At 55.4% G+C, this 22,695-nt stretch overlaps 3 protein-coding genes across 3 annotated transcripts; 1 reads left to right on the plus strand and 2 right to left on the minus strand.

Moving 5' to 3' along the window:
• Positions 1-10,346: 10,346 nt before the first annotated feature.
• On the minus strand, positions 10,347-16,666 carry CkaCkLH20_02526 (uncharacterized protein; the record flags this gene model as incomplete). Its single annotated transcript, XM_038885245.1, has 7 exons — positions 10,347-10,991; positions 12,987-13,397; positions 13,456-14,361; positions 14,413-14,929; positions 14,977-15,710; positions 15,800-15,839; positions 15,888-16,666. 7 exons carry the CDS (start codon positions 16,664-16,666, stop codon positions 10,347-10,349), a joined length of 4,032 nt encoding a protein of 1,343 aa, XP_038749176.1.
• A 1,215-nt stretch (positions 16,667-17,881) lies between these two features.
• Positions 17,882-19,628, minus strand: CkaCkLH20_02527 (uncharacterized protein; the record flags this gene model as incomplete). The annotated part of the gene is made up of 4 exons (XM_038885246.1): positions 17,882-18,501; positions 18,563-18,641; positions 18,700-18,832; positions 18,898-19,628. 4 exons carry the CDS (start codon positions 19,626-19,628, stop codon positions 17,882-17,884), a joined length of 1,563 nt encoding a protein of 520 aa, XP_038749177.1.
• A 1,895-nt stretch (positions 19,629-21,523) lies between these two features.
• On the plus strand, positions 21,524-22,657 carry CkaCkLH20_02528 (isopropanol dehydrogenase; the record flags this gene model as incomplete). Its single annotated transcript, XM_038885247.1, has 1 exon — positions 21,524-22,657. One exon carries the CDS (start codon positions 21,524-21,526, stop codon positions 22,655-22,657), a length of 1,134 nt encoding a protein of 377 aa, XP_038749178.1.
• Positions 22,658-22,695: the final 38 nt, after the last annotated feature.

Here is a 22,695-nt window from a genome sequence, read left to right on the forward strand (position 1 = left end):
GGTGGGCAATGCGACGGGAAGACAACTGGCCGGCGGCCCAACTGGGGGTGTGTGCAGGGTCAGAGCTTAACGCAGGACAACCTCGCTGAGGTTTCGAGATGCCTGGATGACCCTGACTGCCGTTGCATATATTACACCGGCCGCTTTTTTCTGGGTGATGTATTTTATTTTTGTTTTCTCGGGAGCGAGCGAGCGAAGGGGCGTGCCGGGACTGGACGGACGGTACGGAGATGGGGCCCTTTTGACGACGATGGAGCCAGACGACGTCTTCCCTGCACGGCGAGAGTCCACACAGGCTGGCTTTTCGCAGTAATGTAATGTATTGATGGTATCAATAAGCGTGGAGGCGGCTGCGATGCGGGTGGACAGACGGGCGGCTGCGGCGGGTGCAGTTCAAGTTGCAGTTGTATCGCGAGAGTTGGGTAGGGCAGGAGCAGGGCGAGTTGAGGTCGACGTAGAGGCAGAGGCGAAGAGGAGGTTGTAGTCGAGGCCGGCCAAAGCAGATCAGATCAGATGAATGGCGTCCTACAAAGGGAGGGAGGGGCCGTCCTGCTTTGTGGGAAGAATGCGTGAAGCGGTGCCTGGCTGAGACAAGTGCCCGTTGTCTTGGACAGGCGTGTATCCGTGACGGACGCGAGGACCATTGACCTTGAGTTTTGGACCCGAGCGAGGGACTGACTGCGCGACCGTGACGGCAAAGGTCGACGACAGAGTGAGGTGGTCGTGGCCTGTTCTCGTCGACGGTGTGCGTGGCCGGCGAAGGTTTGGAGATGGTAATGCGAATGCAAATACTCGACCACCTCTACACAGGCCTAGGCGGGCTAGAACGAGGTACAGTCGCAATAAGGTCGTCGTGGATGGATGGTACCCCTGAGTTCCCTCTTGCCGTTTCCAGTAACATGCGGAGGAGCGCTGATTCGTGGTGGTAGCAGCGGAACTGCGAGGTGCGAATCAGACGGGAGTTTTTCGACGGTTCAGTAATAATGGTGGGCTCGAGTTCAGTTCAGTCGAATCTCGTCCACATCATCCACCCAAGAACCGCAATGGAAGACCGATAATTAGCAGCGGGGGCGGCGGCAGCACCCAGCAGGAGGAGCAGGATGAGGATGACGACCGGGAGTAGGAGCAGGTGCAGGTGCAGGCGCAAGAGCCCGAGCAGGGTCGTACATCTGAAGGTAAACAGGGAGCCGGGGAATAAGATGGTTGGGACGTGGCCTGGGAAGGGTGTGTGCGAGGAGGAGAGTGTGTATCCGTACTGCGTATGCGTAATACAGAGAGTATCGGTCCTGCGTATGGCCGTCTGGATTTGTTGGTGTGGTTGCGGTTTGGGATGGTGTGTGGTGCCGTAGATGTGGTAAAGTAGCGGAGGTAGATGCTTTGTAAGGCACTCACTCGATCGAGACAGCCTTGAGGTGCCCGTAAAGTAGCGGCCGTCGACGTAAGGTAGTAAGGTACTTAGTGATAGCCGCTTGTTGTGGTTTTTGTTGCTGTTGTTGCTGTAGCCGTCGTCGTGGACGTGCTCCTGCCAGCAAGCCAATCTTCAGCAACGGCAACCTAAAATCAATAGGCAATAGGATGTCAGGATGAGTGGGCTAGGAATGGGATGCAGGAGCTGTACTCCGTAGGTGCTGGACGATGCGAAAAGTGTGTGTGGATTGGAGCTTCTTGTCTCTGCATCTGCCGCTGCAAGATTGGTGCCGAAAAGGGACGGCCGCAGAGGGGGTGGAATTTGAGGTTCCTGGATCCTCAAGTCTGGGGTTGCGAGAAGGAAATTGAGAAAAACATTGTTTGCCTCCTGTCCTGACCTTTCTTTGGCAATGGAAGAGATGGCAAACTGGCGCGATGTATCGGTAGCACTGACCTTTTCCAACATTTGCAAATTGCAATTACCTTTTGTTGTGATGCTCCTTGCCCTTTTCCTCTCTGTCTTTAGGTCCTTCTTGCTGGGTGAGGTACTTTTCCAGGTACCTTACTTCAGATTGGTGTCTTTCACAGAGACTACCTATCATGGAAATAACAGCAACAGGGGTACCTTCAACACCTGGCGGCCCGACAAGTCGCACTATTAGCAACTTGATACCTTGGGTTGAGGGTTTGGTGAGGAAATAGGGAGACGCTGCTAGTAAATAAGGTATTGGGCCCCTGGTGATCGAGACCCAGACTTTTAGTTGTTAGGAACGGGGCGGGGCGGATGCTACCAAGGGCCGGTACCGTTTGAAGTATCTTAGCATGTCCAGGCCCAAGTCGATACCTCACTCTGGTAAGATATGTAGGCCGATACAGAGTACTGCAAGTTACTGGGAGGACAGGTTTGCGGTACGGTACTTCCAAGTATGAAGCATCTAAAGGGGCAAGCGACAAAACAATCTCCCAGGGCAGCCGACCGAAAAGACGAAAGACGACCCGAACGAAGCCCGCGATGTTCAGGAGCGAAACATATGCGGGATGAGGTCCAGCCATTCGTGATGGCGAAACAGTGAAGGCTGTCTCTGGCACCTGCTAACGCGACGGGCCCTCTTCAAACCCGTGGATGGCGGTTTCGCGACGCTGTTGTACCTTTCATGCCAATTCTGGCAGAGAGGAACATTATTGAGGAGAGACATATGACGAGGGTCACTGAAAAGTGAGATAGATGCCTACGAACACTGCAGCACGCCGAAGATTCGTTCTTTCCTGCATGTGGAGTTCCACTGGGAGAATGGAAGGTGCTGAGTGCTGAGTCCGGACCTGCTGCTCCTGCCTTGCCTTTGCCTATCCTTCTCAATCTTAGACTCCTGCCTCAACACAGCCCATATGATAGGTAACGACCGGACGACATTTTTCCTGGGCCAACATAACAGCAATTTTACCACATCAACAACACTGGAGTGATGACGCTTCGCGGAATGGGTCGCTTCTGGATTGCCGTGCCCGCACCCACGCCAACGTTGGAGTCTTGGGTTTCTCGCGTTCTCTGGCCAGCCACGTGTTGCAACAGTTGGCGAACCCACTATCCACTGACGCACTTGAAGGTTCAACGCAATCCAGTCTCTTTGACAAGGCCTAATTTTGCAGCATTCGACGACATCCAGCCAAAGCCCGGGAAACAAAACCTGCTCTTACCGTATTTCATGCAGAGAGAATCTGATGGAACGCAACACAGACGATATTGCTTCGGACTACGGACCCTGCCGTCCACCGTGATGCACTGCATTACCGCTGCTATGCATTCAATTCGATATCTCGCCTGCTCTCCCGAAACATCGGCCTACTCGAAACATATCGGACCAAATAACAACGCCTGTCACTCGTCAGGGTGCGCTTCATTTACAGTTCAAGATTCTTCAACGTCATCATCCGTTGCGCGGACACGCTTGCCCGCAAAATCCGAATGCCAAACATACTGCCACGGCTAACAAGCCATCCGTCCGTTGCGCGATCAGGCATCTCAAGTCTTTTCAGCTCCGAACAACTCTCTGCGGGCTAATCTGTACGGATACCGCAAACCGCTAAGAATGCAGAGGAATCTTACCACTACCGCTGCTCCTCGCCATTTCTCCCCAGGCGCTGCATCTCACACTCAAAGACCGGATGCCGTGGGCCGCTCTCACACCCCAGATTCTTAACGCCACGACCCAAGGCCTTAATTAATCTCAGGACTGGGGTCTTGGGCTACTTCGCTCCAATCAAGCCCCTCGTCGCTTGATCAATTCATGACATTATTCTCCTTTCGGACACCAACCTCCATCAAAGAACCGACATAGTCGAGGGCGAGGCCAGTCACGGCCGGGGACAAAGGATGGCCAAAGCTATCAACAAGGATGGAAACTGCTCGTCATGGGAGAAGACGACCGTCAGTGGGTACTTGGAACGGGTTCCATCCGAACTGGGACCCAGGCCTTTACTGCACGAGATGTGCCCGCCAGAGCCTCTCCAGACTCCAACTCCTCCGTTCTCTGTCGCATTCGACATGCTATTAACAGCTGCGCCGCCGTACGACGTGTCAAACCGCAGAGGCCACAAAGCACCACCGTCCGTCCGGCCTTGACTGGATATCAACCGCTCTTTCTGCCTCAGCGCCAACATCTACCGTCAACTGTCAACTGTCTTTTGTCAAACAGGTGGTTCCAACTCCATCTGCCACGTCGCACAGCACACCGTTGCAGTCGTCTGATCTGTTTTGGGCCTTGCCGTCCTCCATTTCGATCCTTACCGTCCACATTCGACGTGAAGGCGGCCACTCTCCTACCTTCGTCGCCGCGAACAGCCTAGCTTCATTATGTGTCCTGCAGGAGGCATCAACATTTCTGCAGGTACCGACCAGCTTTCACACAAATGCTAGTTCCCCGAGGGGTTGGCCCAGGTCGGCTGAGCATTGGTTTGCCTGAACATCCATTTTGGCAGCTGAGCCCAGCACTTGTTCACCCGTTGGCCAAACGAGACTCAAGTGGTAATGATTTTACCAGCCTCACATCAAAGCCACGAAAGTACCTGCGTCTCAATCTTTCCAGCTGTCTGTGTCAAGTCATCCCTCACCTCCAACTCGAGCGCCCGGGGAAACAACCGCGAAACCTTCCCGTCCGGGATCCTCATCGCCGTCGTCCTGGGAGGTGGCGCTTTGACAGTTGTTTATCACCATCGAACATGGTCTTTAGGCCAATGCTATCAACCCACAGTAATTTTGTCATGAATTGTGGCTGGCAAACTCAACTAGCGTTGACTCTCTCATCACGAGCACGTTTACCTCCAGCGCGAGCAATATGGCCTTCAAATGATTCAAATGAAGAGGCTGACAGTTGGTTTGCTACGGAAGAAACGTTTTCCAACGCAAGCGCTGCGAGTACTTGAATCATCCTGAGCTGCCCACTACCGAAAAAGACAGGGTTTCAATCACAGGAACGCTCACCTTGGCAAGTCATATGCAGACAGGCAATGCTATCCGGAAATCTTTCACTCAGAACGCCATACCATGGTAAATGACCAATTCCGCGCATCAGCAAGAACCGCACGACAACCACCATGGTCTTTTCATCCCAACGTTGCAAACCAATCAAGGTGTTTCGTTCTACCCTCCCCTACGGTAGCCTTTATCGCACGCATGAGCGGTGTGACAAAACGCCGTTCACTTTTTGCCTTGGTTCCAAATTCACTGCATCTTGGTACATCCGATGCTACCGGCAACCTGCTTTTGATGAAGGAACCAGGACTCGCAGGCTATCAAATGCAACGAACCAAACAAGTTCTCCAACCCGGCAGACCCGCACGGAGACCGGCTCTTCGATTTTCGAGCTGGCAACTTAACGTCTCCCCTCGTGGCTCGCGGGCGCAGAGCAGAAAGTCTTTCCCTTAAACGGAGGCTTGCCCCTGATCTCATCGACGAGTCGAGCTTGGTTAAACCACTCACGATACGCGGGATCGTCGAATCGCGGGTCGGTGGCACTGAAGAAAGTGGGACTTTTCAAGGAACGAACGAACATTTTCTGAACATCACGAGAAGGCAATTTAAACGTTTACCTCGCAGAAGCGACGACTTTTCCTGCACTGCAATCATGTTCGACCGGCGTAGTGGAGCAGAAGGCCTCTAGATTCGCAGCGAAAGATCCCGTCTGCCAGGAAGACCCCTCTTCAGCGTCGTTTTTTCCCGTTGCGCCTCGGCGGACTTTCGCCCTGGATTGTCCTGGGTCCTGATTGCTGGTGGATCGGGTAATTTCCATCCACTTCCTTGCGTGCATTAGAGCCACAAGCGCAAGTGGCCGGGAGCCGCTGAAGGCGCCTGCCGACTCTGGGAGTGAAGTCTGGGAGGGGAGCAAGGTCCGTCTAGACCCTCAAGTACCGCTACATACGTCGAACATCAGGGCAGCGGCACGACAGCGAGTGAGGCAGTCGACATTGCGATTACCCATTCGATACTCTCGGACGCCTTCAGACATGATGATAAACGCCTTCAAAAAGATCCTGGAGGCGGGGAGTGTCATCGATGGCCTGTGCCTGCCGCTTCAGCGCCAAGTAGTCAGATCGATCTGGTCACCAATCAAGCTTCGGATGCAGTACGGGGACCTGGACCCTGAGAAAGACACAGGAGGGGAGTTCCGCGCCGTGTTTTACCAGGGAGATTGCCATGATTCCTGTGGTCATTCGGTAGACAGGTTGCGGTGGTCGACGAAATAAGCGCAGAGAGCTCTGAGACTTTGATGGAGGACAGCGCCAGGCCGCCTGTCCCGTGATTCAGACTTGCATAGCCGACGAAGACGAACCTCAGCAAAGTCTCGCCAAGATTCGGGAGTCCTAGAATCCGTTCAAGAGAAAGAGACTACTGCATTCAAAAGCTCTGGCCACGATTGTTTTTGTCATGCTAGACTGCATGATACTTCGACGGCATGCGTTTCGATCAACTGGAAGCAACCTGCAAGTGCTTTGATCTCACAGATACTCCTGTCGCCAAGAAGCGCCACAGTGGCTCACGAAGACATGAAGTTCTGGAAGATCGGTGGCGCGTGTTACACCCCAAGTTCCAGGGAAGTCGCCTCTTGGAAAAAACCAGACGGACAGCTGATTTTGCACTGCTTGCTATTCGTCTGATAGCTTTGCGTGTCATCTTGAGCCTCGTGCTCATCGTTTCTAAACCGTGATAACCCACTCGTTGCGGTTCTCAATTTCTGTTACAAGACAAACACGGCCTTTACGACGTGAAGTCATCTGCAGTCATGAAGACCTTGTCTTTCACTGCATGGAAATGTTAGGTGGCGTCTTCTCCAGTCGAGATTATGCTCAAGCAACTTAGACAAGTGACAGTTAATGCATGTCGACTCAAGAACATGCTATGAAATAAGCTCAAGTTACAGGGGCAACTTGCGGACATCAACGACGGCCTTCTTGGACAGGATTGCCTGTTGACAGGGAATGGTAGAGTTGCATATCATCAATGAGGAGGATTGAATGGTCTGTCACACGGGGGACGACGATAATCGTCAACAACTTCAACAGCCGGGTTTCACCCACCTGGCTGAGTATCGTCTCCTTAACCCGCAATCAGTCGACCGCCTGCGCAGGAAACAGGACCTCCCCAGGATTCAATCGAGCCATGAAGATGGAATCATCTTCGTTCGACTTCCACCATCAATGATCGTTTCAGACTGGTCCATAAACAGCCGGGATGGCTGAAGAACAATTGCGGATTCGGTTGACATGCCGACTCTTCGGGTTTCCTGGGGATCAAATCAATTTGGGACGAAATCCGTCCAAGGGAGTCGGATTCCCGCCGGCTGCTGCAACAGATCGACTGCTCTGCGCATTTTCTGGAATTCGGTTCTGTCGTTCTCGCCCAATGAGAAACCGCTTCTTCTTTTCTGCAAGTACTATGAAACACGAAATCACCCGCTCCCATGACTGCCCGCTGGTGTTCAGCCTGAAGTCCAGCCGGCGTCGCGGACGTGTTTCAGACGCACCCTCAATCTCGCGGGAACTTCTTTGTCGCAGATTCTCTCTCGCTTCACCACCAACGCGCTTCACCTAGAAATTGAGCCGAAGGGCGATTCCCTGGGATGACCACCACGGAGGAATGCCTCACGTGAGCGCAAACGACCCCTTGTTCATGCGCAGCGCGATCCCGCCTATTCTATTGGAAGCACCGCTCTTACACTGAACATTTCTGCCGGACACGTTGCGGAGTTGAGATGACGGGTCTGCCCTTCAGACGTAGTGACGGTTCCGGCTCGCAGCTTCCGTCGGTGTTAGGGGTTGGCCGGGCTTGTTGGTCCGGAGTCATCCCCGGAGTGAAGGTCGTTCTTCTTCGACTTTGAAGCTGTCACGGATTGTCAGCGTCGCAGGATGTTGTTGCCAGGTTGACGCCAGCTCTGGCGAGAAGCACCGTGCCCTCGTCCTCGCAATGCGAAGCGATTCGCCCCACGAGGGTTGCTTTGGTTGATGATGGAAGTATCCCCAATCCACGAGCATCGACGCTATCCCAAGACGAGAAAGATCAGACGGCTTTTCTCACGTTTGAACCTGAAGGTGCTTCAACGTCACAATCGAAAAAGGCCCCACGAGACGCGAAGGCTGATGACGCATATCGTCCAAAACTTATACTGATGCTTCACCAGATGGAAAATATCCAGACAAGACCATGGCTTGAGACGACACGACAGCCTCGCCTTACGACGGACGCTCATCCAGACTGACAAGGCGAGTAAAACGATGTCGTCTCAAGAACGAGCTCATCAGGCCATCTTGGATTTGCCATTCCGGGGTCCGCCACCGTTCATATCGGTATCGGGCGCCGTTCCGGGTATACCGTGCGACGTGGGGTCTCCGGCCGGCATGCCATCCGAAGAATCAAGCTCAAACCGACGGACGACGGACGACAGCCTTACGCGCTGGAATTCGGCCTGTGGATCTTGAGACCGAAGCGCCGAGATATCAGAACTGTGCTTTTCCAACTACGTGCGAGGGCCTCGGAACTCTCTCCCGGCCTATTGTCAACGGCGAGAGCGACGCTACGGAGAGGCGAAGTCCTTAGCTCCGCAAGTATCGGCATTCTGCCCAGTCTTGGTGATTACGAGAGAAACAGGCCCGGACGCGGACCACGGCTGCCAATTGCCGTCTTGTGAGATATCTTGTCTTCTCACTGGCGGTCCGTCTGCTGAAGGCTGTTGGGGCTGGGGTCAAGTGGCCTTACGAACAAGTCACGTAGGGCCACGCGTCGCGCCGCCCCAGGTCTCTTCCTCTATCAGTTCATCCTCTTCTCGGCGCCGCCGCCGCCCGCATGGAGCGAGTGCCGGTGTCCGCGTCCGCCGAGCGGTATCCACATCGTGTATCCCACTTCGGATCTTGCTGTTCGATTCGATTCGGTACTTCCGTGGTGGACTTCACCTGGCGGGTCATTTCAAGGCTAGACCGGTCCATTATTGTCGTTCACCCAACCGTCTACTCCTCCGTCGTCACGTTCTTTCCTCGTCGCCAACCCTTGTGTGTTATCGATATCCTTTGCATCGGCATCACCCGCTGGCTATCGGACAAGCACCCAGACGTCTAACAATTCGACGAGAAGCCTTACCCACGACTTCACAGGCAAGTCAATCCAAAAAGAGATGGCTTATACGCAAAAAGATGGACACTCGGGGAATTGAACCCCGGACCTTTCACAAGGCGCATCACCAGACGAAGCAGTGAAGATGCGAAGCGAAAATCATACCCCTAGACCAAGCGCCCTAATTGTATGGAAGACGATCGCGAAAACACAACTGAGAGGCCCCCAGCGGGGCGGCGGGATGGATTCAGCGCCTGCAATTGAGCTGTGTGGTTCTTTGGTGGGCGGCAGTGGGACCGCAGTAGCTCTGAACTCTGGTTACAGTCAAACCGTCTCCGCAACCGGTGTCCCAAGCGGAGAGTCAAGAAAGAAACACCAAAAACGAGGCTTCGACGGTCATGGAGCAAGAGAGCTATCTATAGATAACATATCTAGTCGAGGCCCTCCGCGGCTGGGGCCGATCACCTTGGCAAAGACGGGGTGTGAAAGTTCACAACCCGGCGATCACGAAACGAAAACCTCACGCAAGCAATCAACAAGAAACAAGCACATCGATCACGCCAAGACGTCCAAGATGGCCTCAACCCGCACAGGAAAATCCGCCTCAGATGCGGCCTGTCGTGATGGAGTGGGGGATGTAACGTCCTTTCTTTTCCCCCAGACCAACTCAGGGGGGGCGTGTCTCGTCTCACAGGAGCAGATCTGGAGGGGGACCCTTAAAACAAGCACGTCTTAAAATAGGATGGTGATCGCGACTTACTCTGTTTCCCTGTTGTCAATCCTCCAGGCGTCGCGGCGATCGATCTTTCTTTTTCAAATCGCGTCTTATTATAGACGCCGCGTGTTGGGTCCTGAGGCGGCGGGGTATCGTGGACATGGCTTCGGTGAGAGCTGAAGTAATTTCCATGAACATTTGCGCATGGTCAAGTCGGGATGGGGCAGAAATTGATCTTCCGCCCCCGAGGCCTCGATGAAGAACTCACGGCTCAAGATCAACTTGAGTGGCGGACGGCACGCGAGATATGTGACAGTGAAGTCTCGCCAGATAGGCACACTAACAAGACGGGAAAGTAAGTGAAGTAAAAGGCCGTTATTGGATATCATAACTCTCTCTCTATCATAACGCATGTCCTAGATCGCTTCGCTGTTGCCGCCCATGTCTTCATCTCGTAACGAATAAGAGAACCCCCTTCTCTGCAAGCTTCATATCAAACGTCCATCAGATAATCTCAGCAAACTCCGGAAAGAAACGAAATGACTGTCCAGAGCCAGCTTCATAAAATAAACCATAACGCGGAAAAACCCTTGCTCAAACCGTCACTCCTCATCATACCAAAACGACTCATCGCCGGTGGACATACTCCCTCTCCCTCCTCCGGTCCGAAATCGTAACCCTCATCCTCTCCTCCTCGGGCGGCGGCGGCGGGAGCATCCTCGGCGGCGGCGAGTACCGCCTCCCCTCGACGTACCGGAACGTCTCGTACCGCGGCTCGACCGGCACGGGGACCGGGTAGGGCACCCTCACGGGCACGAGCTTCTCGCGCTCGACGTACACCTCCCTGATGTCCCTCTCGCGGTCCCGGCTCCGGCTCCCGCTCCCGTGACGCGACCGGCTCCGGCTGTGGCTGCTCCGCGACGACTTGCTGCTGCTCTTGACGCTCGGCTCCACGTCCACCGCGATGACCTCGATCGGGCCCGGCGCCGGCTCGGGGATGATCACCGGAGGAGGCGGCGGCGGCGGCGGGCAGGGCAGGACGACCGGGGGCGGGGGAGGCGGGGGAGGCAGCGGCTCGACGACGACGGGGGGAGGGCAGATGACGGGCGGCGGAGGAGGGGGAGGGGACGGCGTCCGCTCGCGGGCGGGGATGAAGGTGGTCTTGCGCTGGCGGACGGTCACAGCGCCGTTTGTGGGGGGCTCGAGGTAGAGGCGTTTCTTCGCGCCGTGGTGGTGGTGGTGGCGGTGGTGGTGGTGGTATTCGTAGTATTCCTTTGACGATGCTGTGGCGGTGGTTAGTCTTTCGCTGTGTGCTTACGGGGGAGGGAGAGTGACGTCAGGACACGTACCCATTGTTGGTGCGCCTTTTCTTTCTTCTCCAGTAATGAGTTGCTGCGCCTGTGTTGCGCTTACGCTTACACTAGGTGCGACGTCGAAGCGAACCCGAAGAAGAGGGACGGCGGATGGTTGTGTCTTCGCGGACGGGTAGGCGCAGTGTTGGGTACGGTGCGTCGTTGGAGTCCCAGGGATATGGGACGAACAGGAAAGATGCGAAAGCACAAAAATAGGTTTCGAGTTTGTTTGGCGGGACTTTGCGGTGATGAGCGGTGCAAGGAGTGCGAAGATCAGCTTCTGATTCAGAAGAAAGAAGAAGCTGGTGGCGGGGGTGGGAGGCTAAATAAGGTGGGAAAGGACGGGTAGGCGCTAGATCATATAGACTGCCCAGCTTGCTTGCCAGCCAAGAGGCCAGCCAGGCAGTTGGGTGAAGAATGGAAATGTCACTGTCGCTGTCACTGCCACACACACCCACCGCTGCCATGCCCAGCCCGTCTCGCGTACAGTGGAGGGATGGAGGGAGGGGGGTCGGGAAAACACCAAGTTGACTGACCCTACTGCATAGCAGGTAATGTTAGCGCGACGGCGCTGCCCAGTCTGAACGGGACATCCAAGCCGGGCTGGGTTGACGTGCAGGCAGGCAGGCAGTCTGGCTCCATCGCCAGAAAGCTCTGGATGGACGATATCTGGACTCTCGTGCAGCGGGAAGACCGACCGAGACGCAGGCAGGAGGAGACCTGAGGGGACCGCAGCGACATGGGAGGGAACACAGCCGCTGGGTATGGAGCCTAGGCTTATTCTTGTCTATTCGTATTATTTACCGTCTAACATGGACTTAGTACTTCGTACAGCAATGGGGGAATCTCTAAACCTAAGCAACAACGACAATGACAATCCGCAAAACGACAGAAACCACAATCCAAGGATATGCGCCAACTCCCGCCTCGTCACCCCGAACCAAACCGGGACTCCCATCCCTCCGTCCTCCCACATGAACAAGACCCTTCCCTCCTCCTTCCACCGTCTTCTTTCCCTTCGGGTGGTCGACAGGGGCCCGCGATTGGGCAATTAGGGCCGTATGACGCCAGTGGGCACGTCACGCCAAAATCAAGATTCGGGGTGTGTGTGCCTCGTGCCATCCGTCAAGAACCAAGGAGGGGTGCGCCCTGTGCCGTGGTGTAGGTTCTCCGGCTGACGTCCCGCGGTCTCGAGTCTACTTTTCATTCGCCCAGATAGTTATCTGACTGCAGTGTTGATGCGAGCTGCTGCCCGTCACCGCCGACGAGAGAAATCAAGGTTGTCGCGCACGCTCTGCCGTGTGCCGTGCGATTTAGACTGTCCGCCCCCGCGGGATTTCTCACGTACGGCGGTGGATCGCATCGCACCGCACCGCACCGCCATTTGACGACGTGTGCTGTGCGCATCGTGCTCGTCCGGGGACTCGGGGGGACCCCTGATCGCGGGGATGCAGGGCTGAGCTTGTCAGATTGGGTGCGCTGGCAGCTCCATCGTCTTCCCAACCATCTCACAGCGCCGTGTTGGGCGAGAAGGAGAAAACGTTTCTCCCTGGGCCTCTCTGCGTGGCTGGCCTCAGTATCCGTTGGGCGCCGTCCGCGATGCCAAGGCGATGAACGACGCGATCTCATCTCTGGACCCTCTCTGGCTCGAAAGACTGCATGATGCCCTGATTCAGGATCCCGCCGTCTGGTTGGAGCCCAACTTCTAGCCTTTGCTTCTTCTTATCCCGCCCAGATCGAGTCTAGGCCTGCCCAATCTGAGGCCCTCGGGATTATTGATATGGGGAACCTGGCCGAGTCGGGTAGCTCCCAAACTCCCTCGATACGATCCAAGGCTGTAACTGTCTTCTGGCCAGGATGTTCAAGGTGCCGAAATCCTCCCGCGCTGCCGGCGCGATCCGCGGTCTGATCTAACCAGCTTCACCGTCCTCACGTTGTCCTTGGCCGACGGCGAATGCGTGTACGCGGCAGCCGCGAGCGGGAGCACTTCCATCGCGTCATGGCCATCTGGCTTCTCCGAGATGTCGGTGTGCGTAGGAAACCTTGATCCGAACTCTTCATCGCCTCGAAATTTGCCAGTCACCCAGTTGAACAAGTGCGCCAGCTCGCCCATCCACCATAATCCGACCATAATGATCAGGATGGTGACGGGTATCGCGGTAGCCCAGTACAGCCACTGACCCGCTTCCATGTCGCGGATGTCACTTGTGTTCATCCCGAAGATGCTTGAAACAGCGCTCAGGGGAAGGAAGATGATGGTGACGATGGTGAAGGCGTAAATGGCCTGTTCTTGCCGGTCCTTAGTCACCGCAGCGTTGTTCAGATTCTAGCTTGTGGTTAGCGTGTTGTTTACCAGGCTCACACATCGGAGTTGCTGGTCTTACCGTCTGCTCGAGAATATCCGCCTGTTCGGCATACTCGTCAAAGTCTCTCGCCCGCCTCTCCAGCAGCTGCGTGCATTCCGCGGCCAGGAGATCCCTAAAGCCGGCAGCGTCTGTGGATGGGAGCTTGTAAAAGTCAGAGACCTCGCCCACGGTTTCCAACAAGAGATCCGCCTCGTCGTCGTCCGCGTGTCGGTTTCTCACCATGCGCAGATGAGTTCGCAAGGGATCGCCCTCACGCCTTCTCGCCTCGCCAAATCGAGCCCGGTTCAGACGAGAGTGTTTCGGGGCTGCGGATGAACCTTCGTCTCGGGATGCCAGGATAGAGTTGAAGACGGTGTTTTGCGCAGCTATTGTGCGGTTAATCACAGTAACCTCTTGGCGTAGAAAGTTTATCCGCTGCTGGTAAGTCATGTCCGAAGCCCCATTGGCAATCTCGTTCTCCAAAGCTCTGAGATACTCTGAGTATGTATCGCTAATGCCGGCATACTTTCCAGAGGTGTTGGAGAGGAGGCCGTACCCAATCAGGGAGACAACCTCCAGCGGAAGAACGGAGGATCGTTCCAGGAGATTAAGATTTGACAGCCGTTCCATGATGTGCTTCATGCCGCTCTTGACGAGTGTGTCGGCCACGTCGAGGTGGTCCTTCCACAAGTGCGTCTCGTGACTGGCATAGATCAGACCCATGACAAGATGAAGCCACGCCCGGATCAGATCAAGAGGGACATCGATTTCCAGACGGTCGCTAGGCTCGGCGTGAGACAGGATGCTCTTGAATGCCATGACTGGAAGAGCCATTTGTCGCAGGGCTTTTCGAATAGTTGATGCATTGGCGAAGACGACATCGCGCCGTGTCTTGTCGAGTTCATGCTGTACGGGATTGTTGTCCGCAACGTCGGATAGAGGCATCTAGTATGTCATTTAGCATGGTTTCGACGCAAAGAAGCCACGGAAACTTACCCAGACCAAATTCATCACAGCACCCCAGAACCTTTCTGTCGTCGGCCCGTCGAACAAGGGCGGCAGGAAGAACCTGAGCAGGGTATCGGCAGCGTTGAATATGTCAACACGCTCCTCATAGAGTTGCTTCTTCAAAGGCTTGTTCTTCAGCTCCTGGATCGCCGCCCCTTGCCGCTCGAGATACGCGTACACGGCATCACGCGAAGACACTTCCGAATCCAGATAAGCTCTCCGGTCAGGTCCATTCGTCTCGGTGGTTAAGAAATCTTCGACTTCCGAGAGTTGACTTTGAAGGAGGATGAAGTTAGGCCCATCGACCGGGCTCGGAGCATGTCCGTCAGCCCAGCTGAACACGTGAAACTTGTCGTTCGCCTTTCCATGTCCCGGGGGATAGCTCAAATGCTTTCCTGGAGATAGCGGCGCGGGTTGGAGGCCGGTGCCTGGATGTGCCTCTATGCTGCTCACTGCTTGTCCGATAGGTCGCAGTATACCACTGGGTGGAAGCTGAGGCGGTGTGCTAAGTCGTGTTAGACTTTTCCAAAGAGCTTTGAGACATCAACTTACCAAGTCTCCATCATGATGACCACGTTCTTGCGAGAAGTCCTAGCGAATTGCAAGACTTTCCACCAACGGGCCTCGGTGAGCAAACGGCCGTTGAATTGGAAACGCACCGCCTTGGGCCAAAAGTCGGAGAAGTGAGCGATGAATGCGAACCAAGTCTGGCACTCCTGAAGCGGGAACGACCACAGCACCGAGGCGCCGTATTGAATAAGTATTCGTCCAGACTCCACGCCGAGTGTTGGCTCTCTTGCCGGCTCTGACACGACACTGACAGTGTCGCCCCGGAGCGCCGACTCCGTCATCGATCCGCATGTTATCAAGAGAGAGTTGTCCAGCACAATACACCACAGCTGGCGAACATGGAAGCAGGTTCCCTTATCGCCGTTCCCGATTTGACGAGTCGCCTGGAGCATATCGCGCTTCTCGGAGTTGCGGGAAAAGGAAGCTTGAAGCAGGGTCTGAGGCGGGTAGGCGCCTGGGTTGTCCGCGGCCTGGATCCCGGAGTATTCTTCGAGCGAGAAGTAGGGGATACAGAGCCAAGTCGCCGATCGCTTTGTCTTCAGGCCATTTGACGAGTCTCCGCCCTGCAGGGGAAGCTGGAGGTAACTCGGTTCCATGTGTTTAACCGTCGTTTGCCTGGAAGTTCGAACCGTCTTAGAGTAGTTTTTTCTAACATCAGAAAGCAGTTTGCGGATGTCGTTCTGCTCGTGCTCCGAGAGTGATTGCGAAATCTCATTCTGATCCAAGTCAGCTCAGATCTTCGGTAGCGGTAGAATCAGCAGTAAAGATGATGAGGAGACTCCGAGATGAAGTCGACAGTACGCACCGTAAATTCATCAAAATTCATCATATCCTGCTGCACATGCCTGCGAAGTCGTCAGCCCTGAGAATACCCACCATATCGCCGTACTTACAGCCATCTAAACAGCGACTGCCGCCTCCTCTTCACATCATGAACGATTTCCAGCGCCGCGGAGTGCGACCCCCCAAGGACACCATCTCCAGTGTACTTCGACTGATACACGTAGAAAGCCCTGCTCAGCGGCGGCTCCTCCCCTCTCAGGGTAGAGTCATCGGAAAACGGCGTCTCCAAATCAGACCCCTCGTCGTCGTCTCGCGAGCGGTCACCCGACCTGCGCGCGGGGTCAAACGCGTACACCTTTCCCGTCGCGTCCTCGAGGTCGACCCAGTCGTCGCTCTCCCGGACGGGACTGAGATACTCCCTGCCCGCGAACTCGGGCGGCATCGGAAACCTTTCCAGGTCCACGCTCCGCTCCTCTCCCTCTGCGCTCTCGTACACGGAAAGCGGCGAGGGCTCTTTCGGAGGCGTCGACTCCCTCTCTTCCTCGTCCTCCTCGGGGACCGCAAACGGGAACACCGGGGTCTGCTGGCGCGAAGCGGGCGTGCTCATTGGTGTTCTTGATTGCAGTCTCTGCGTGAGGGTATCGAGAGGAGAGGCGAAGCGTACGGTGGACTGGAGCAGCGAGGACCGGCTGGGGCGTCTCCGGGGAGTGATGGCGTGCGGCGGTGGCGTCGGCGGGACGGGCATGTAGATGTCGTCTTGCTGCCGGAACTCCTCCATCATCTGGGCCAGATTCACGCCCCTGTACTGGCTTCTGAGGCTTTGCGCCGAACCTCGCGACGGGAACAGGGAATGGCCTCGACAGCGCTGTTCCCTCGGCGGTTCGTACATTTCCGAGAGAGAGAGAGAAAGCGCACTGTGACCGGTGCTCTTGCTCAGTTGGGTTGGCACAGTGTCAAGTTCTTGGCGGTGGTGTAAGTGCTCGTCGTCGTCTGAGTCGCACCCTAGTATTCTTCTTCTTTTTTCCTCGAATGGCAAGTGAGAATCGATAGTTCCAACGGCCAAACGCCTCAATCTCCATATTGGGTCATCTCAGAGCGCCATCTGCAACAATTAAGTAAATAGCGGACGCTGCAGAAATGTCGCCCAGCCAGCCGGATTGCTGGGCCAGCCACCAAAGACGTCCACCCGTCGCATTCACGGTGGCAGGGCCGGCACTAACACCAGGCCCTCCAAGTGGGCGTGCGGGACCTCCGTGCGCTGTAGCTCCAGGTACGGGACGGCGTTTCCCTGCCATCTTCAGCGGTCAACACGGGACGTCCAGCCACTAGGACGCTAAGACGGTCGTTCCTGGTGCCCTGCCTTGATGCTACGGGGATTGTGCCTGCTTCTTAAGATTGACGACTCCCGCTTATCTCGGCATCGACATGGGACACATGGCTTCACGATTCGTCACGGGAGGGTAAGCGTTGGATGGTCAGATCTCTTCCTTAGAGCCGTCTTGGCCGTGTACCTGAGCTAGAAAAAGTCGTAATCCTTCCTTTGTCCCCGAACTCCAATTGCGAAATGAGACCGAGGGGTATCTTCCCGTGAACCGAACCCAATCCTGGCATCTCAGTGTCCCAATGATGGAGAAGAAAACAACACAACAGAAAGACCCAAAGTTGAGAAACCAAGGTATCCTGACCGTGCATGTCCCAATAGTCAGCCCTAAGAGGTCCAATATGCGACTCAGTCGGTCGAGAAGTCCAAGGTTATTCGTCCAATGGTGTCAAAAAGAAAGCAAGCCAGTAAGCCAGTAAGTTGGCCAAAGAAGTGCGATCCATCGTATACCAGTTGTGGTCCACGAAGAGTCCAAAATCAGCAGTGAACATATGCAAGCTCTTTGCTGAGAACAGAGCGTCGGCGAGGAGACCTTTTCCCTCCTTATCCACGTGGATCCCGATATACTTGTGGTCTTCGAGCCGGCTGCTGTGAACATGCTGATGCGAGTAGTGTATGCAATCGAAAGTCGAGTCGAAAGATGTGTAGAGTGCCTTCGGGTCCCGGATGAGGTAGCAACAGCAACACCACATCCAACCGAAACCGACGCGGTCCGTCTTCCGCTCAAAAGTTGGCAATGCCGGCATCTCTCATCTTCTGGGTCATCTCGTCGATGGACGCAGCGTAGTGAGAGGGCGCAGCAGAAGAGGGTCCAGGGACAGCGGGCCACTCCGGCAGAGGCTCGCTCTCGGGGTCCTCCTCGTCGATCCAGTCGCCGTTGCGGTCGAACATCTGGGCGTACTCGTTGAGAAGGCCTTCCTCGTAGAAACCCTTCATGTCCTCGCGCCACGGGAAGTTCAGAGACGTCCAGTACTGCTTGATCGGGCCCTTGAACGACGGCTGGCGGAGGACGAAGGGCATCACCACCATGAACAGCCGGGCGACCTGCAGCTTCAGCTCGCGCATCTCGGCGGGCTTCTCCTCCTCCTCGTACATGTTGATGTAGCACATGCGCAGGGGGATCTCGAGGCTCTCCATGGAGCCCTTCTTGTAGAACTTGTAGTGGTAGAACTGGCCGCCCAGGAGGGGACCGTAGTAGTCGACGGCTGCCTTGATGTTGCCGAGGAAGTGGTCCAGGCCGCTCTTGATCTCGAGCTTGGCGGAGGTGCGGTAGTTGGTCACGTTGAAGACGACGAAACGCAGGTCCCACTTGCGAGCCGGGTCGAAGGTCATGCCAGGAAGGACTAGTGTTTGTGTTAGAGCTGCCAGATCCCTCACATTATTGACCTGTTGACAGAAACTCACCACCGGTGTAGAGGAAGGACAAAACAGGACCAACCATCGGGGCCGAACAGCCTTCCATGAACAGAGTCGTCTGGCCGTCCTGTGCGAGTGAGAGAAAAGTTAAAAGTTATTCATTAAAGCAGGCATCTGTGACTAACCTCGTCAGCAGGAGGAAGGTGCTCAGCAAACCAAGTCGACTCTGCGATCAAGATCTCTCGATGAGCCAGGGAGCACGTCTTGTCCTTGCCGAAGATGAGGGTGACATCGAAACCATCGCTGGACTCGAACAGCCTGGAACGAAAAATCATTAGCGATCTTGTTGACAAAAATTTTTTCAATCTCGGGTAAGAACTTACTGGCGGCGGCGATCTCTCTCGAGAGCCTCGAAAGCCCGCTTGGCCTTGGCAAGATTCTCCTCTCTCTTCTTGGCCGCGGCGGCAGCAGCAGCGGCCTTCTCCTCGGCGGTGGTGGCGTCGTCTGGGAAAAAGCCGTCGAAATCCTCCTCCTCGGAAGAGTCGGCCGCGATTCCCTTGCCCTTGTCCTCCTTGACCTTCTTCTCCCTCTTCTTCTTGCCTGCGGACGGCGAGGGGGGCTCGACAATGGCAGGAACGCCGATGGCTCTATCGACGGCTTGCTTCATCGACCTCCTAGCCTTGGCCTTGCTGGCCTGCGCAGCCTGGCGCTTCTTGCTGACCATGTCGATGTTGCTTATAGGAGCTCTGGTGGTTGTGTTGGCAGCAACAGTGGAGGATATTGAGGGGCCCGAGGAGGCGGTGGTGTTGTTGGAGGAGGAGGAGGAAGAAGTCTCGCTTTTGGGAGAAGTTGTGAGACCAACTCCAACAACACCACTCTCAGTCTTCAAGTCAGTCTCGCTGGAGGCCAAAGAAGCGGAGACTTCAGAATCTGGGCGTGCTGCCACATCAGCCCAGGTGCCATGGGCAATGGCAAGGGTTGCCGAAGATGTGACGGGCACTGTACTCAAGGTAGATGGGAACTCAGACATGTTGATTGTGATATCTTGTCGCAGCGGGCTGGGTTTCATACCAGCGCCGCTGCCGACAATCTGGGCCCAGGATCTTGGTGGCATTGTGATAGTGATGATGAAAATGACAGTAGCCGGGTGATGAGGAGACTACTAGGAGACAAATATGTTAGTCGCAACAGTGGTCTTGACATGCAGACTGGTTCAACATGTGACAAAGAGAGTCGCAAGAATATGGTGACGAGAATTGCAAAATCTGCGAAGTGAAGAAGGCGTGAGGTGTGCGCGGGAAGAAAAACAGGTAGGATCAAAAATGCTAAGATGCACAAGACCAAGTTTAAGTCTCAAAGAATTGCTCACCTATGGAGAGGCACAAAAGGAAATCTTAGGCTGGGAAAAAAAAAATAGCTACCAGTAAGTTCATGTGAACAATGAGTTGATGGTGAACAGAAGACTTTACCTCACTGCAGTCTCAACCTCACCTCAAATCAGCGCCCGCCCAAACAGGAGGAAAGAGCCAACCTCTCAACCCAAACTGGGCCACTTCTTGGAGTTCTGATACTTTACTCATGACATGCTATGTCTAGAGGGATGTACTGACGAGGTTGATACATGCTGCTTGAAGCTTTCCGATCTGACAGCCGCTGAAAGTGGCATTTTTCAGAGAGAACCATTGCCTTCCTGGTGGGCGGGCTATGAGGCTTAGATAAAGAGTTCTCCAGTTTGAATGAAGTCGCTCGCTTGCAGAATCAGCTTGGGTAAGGTAATGCATGAAGTGACAACCATAACATGCTAGAACACACAAGCAGGAAAAGGAAGGTCCCACTGCTGACGTCTTTCAGGTCGCTTCTTTCCTGCATTTGATTGAAGAAGCCAGGATCCACTGCCCGACCGTTGGTCTTACACAAACAGACATCAATGAACATCGTCTTTGTTGGTCAACCGGCAACTGGGCCACACCCTCCCTGAGAGAAACCAGAACCAAATTCTTCGTAAATGGGTCGAAACACTTTGATACCTTGGCTGATCTGAATTCTAAGGTAGAGCACCAACTTCAATCCAAAGATCTGCTCCCGTTGCAAGGGCCGTATTTGAAGGGCAGAAGGCCGGCTGGAGGTCACCGAGCCGGGTCACCGAGCCGGGCCGCCAAGTCGAGTCAACGTTGCATCGATAATTCTTCGAAGCTGTTACAACAAGCAACGCATCTTTCCTCCAAAACATCCCAAGGCCGAGGTAGACCTTGGTGTCAGAATCAACACCGAATCAGTTGGTGTCGTCGACCGCCTTACATAAGCGGGAGCAGGGGAAAACACCAAAAAGTCCGGCCGTCAAAAAAAGGTGCACTTGTCTGGGGCAACAGCGATATAAGGTGAAAACGACCCCGGTCGTCGCTAGTCATGCCAACTGCCCGTTCGGTCAAGCGATCAGACCCACTCCCGAGCCGATCTTCATGGATTGGACAGCCGTCACCAATTTCGCCCGGCGCCCTGCGGAGCGGCCACGGCAGTGCTCCATCGGAGGTGGACTCAAGCGCGCGCAGTAGCGCAGGATGTCTCAACTCGGGATTCTGTCGAACTTGCCCTTTTTGTTAGTTTTCTCCCGAAAACCAAGACATTGCATGTACGAGAAGAACAGCGCGAGAATTGTGTTTTAGACCTGCGATGGCACCGGAAATCTACCGAGCACGAAAGCGAGCAACCGAAAGGAAAAGCGGAGTCCGTCGACACATCTTCAAACATGACAACGCCGTGGTTTGGTTCGTCTCACGGGCGCCGGACACGAACAGGTGTGCGCTTGTGAGGTCGCCATCTCCACCGTCCCCCGTCTGAACTCGGACTCTCGATCCGGCCCGAGAAACGATGACACTTCCCCGAGTCTTCCGCCGTTATTGAAGGACATTCGACCTCTCCGCGTAGCCAGCAGCTTATAAAGACGAGATCGATCGTCTCATTCCTCTGTCATCCCATTCTTTCAAACCTCAAAGAACTCGGATCTTCAAGATGAGCACCTCAAACGGCACGAACAGAGCCCTCTGGCTGGCCTCCTACTCGGAGCCCGCCGAGGTCATCGACCTACCCATCCCGGAAGCTCCCACAGGCACGGTCGTGGTCAAGGTCCTTGCGGCACCCATCGTCCCCTACACCCACCTCGTCCACGCCGGAAAGTTCGAGGCCATGAACATGCCTCCCCCCTACGTCCCGAACCCCAACGCCATTGGTCGCATCCACGCCGTCGGCCCCGACGCCGTCAAGGTCAAGGAGGGCGACCTGGTGTACGTCGATGCCACCACTCGCGGCCGCGATGACCCCGGCAAGATGATTATGATCGGACATATTGGTGGTCACGGCGAGGAGGGAAAGAAACTCACCAAAGAGTGGCGTGACGGATCGCTGCAGCAATACCAAAAGGTTCCTCTCGAGAACGTGTACCTCCTCGATGAGAAGCGTCTTACCGAACTGGGCTACGACCCAGCTGCCCTGCAGTCCATTGCCCACTACTCCGTCGCCGCCGGTGCTCTTCTCGAAGCGGCCGACGTCAAGGTCGCCGAGACCGTCATTATTGGCCCCTCTGGCGGTTCATTCGGCGGCCTGGCCGTCGAGGTTGCTCTCACCGCCGGCGCAAACGTCATCGCCCTTGGACGCAGCGAGAACAAGCTCGCCGCCATGCGCAAGAAGCTCAACGACCACCCGCGTCTCAAGACCGTCGCCATGACCGGCGACGACAACGCGGATGCGGCCGCCATTCTCGCGGCGACCCCCAACGGTGCCGGCGCCGAAGTCTACAACGACTGGACGCCCGGCGAACTCAAGAACCCCCCTTACCTCAGCGCGGCTTTGCGCGTGTTGAAGCGCGAGGGCAGGATCATTCTCAGTGGCGGCGCCAGCGAGACCCTGACGCTCCCGTATGCGCCCTTCAGTATCAGGAACCTGAAGCTGCAGGGCAAGTGGATGTGCGAGCGTAGGACGCTGGAGCAGCTTATCAGGATGATAGAGGGCGGCCAGTTGAAGATTGGCAAGGAGAGCGGTAGCGAGTTGGCCGTGTTCTCCTTGGACCAGCACCATGAGGCGATCGAGCATGCCAGAGTGAACGGTGGTTGGAGGAACTACACCGTCATCGCGCCCAACCCTTGGTAGACGGGGCGTGGTGAATTGTTGCTGATTGTCTTTCGGAA

The sequence above is a fragment of the Colletotrichum karsti genome (genome assembly GCF_011947395.1).
Source record: "Colletotrichum karsti strain CkLH20 chromosome Unknown Scaffold6, whole genome shotgun sequence".
Taxonomy (NCBI): domain Eukaryota; kingdom Fungi; phylum Ascomycota; class Sordariomycetes; order Glomerellales; family Glomerellaceae; genus Colletotrichum; species Colletotrichum karsti.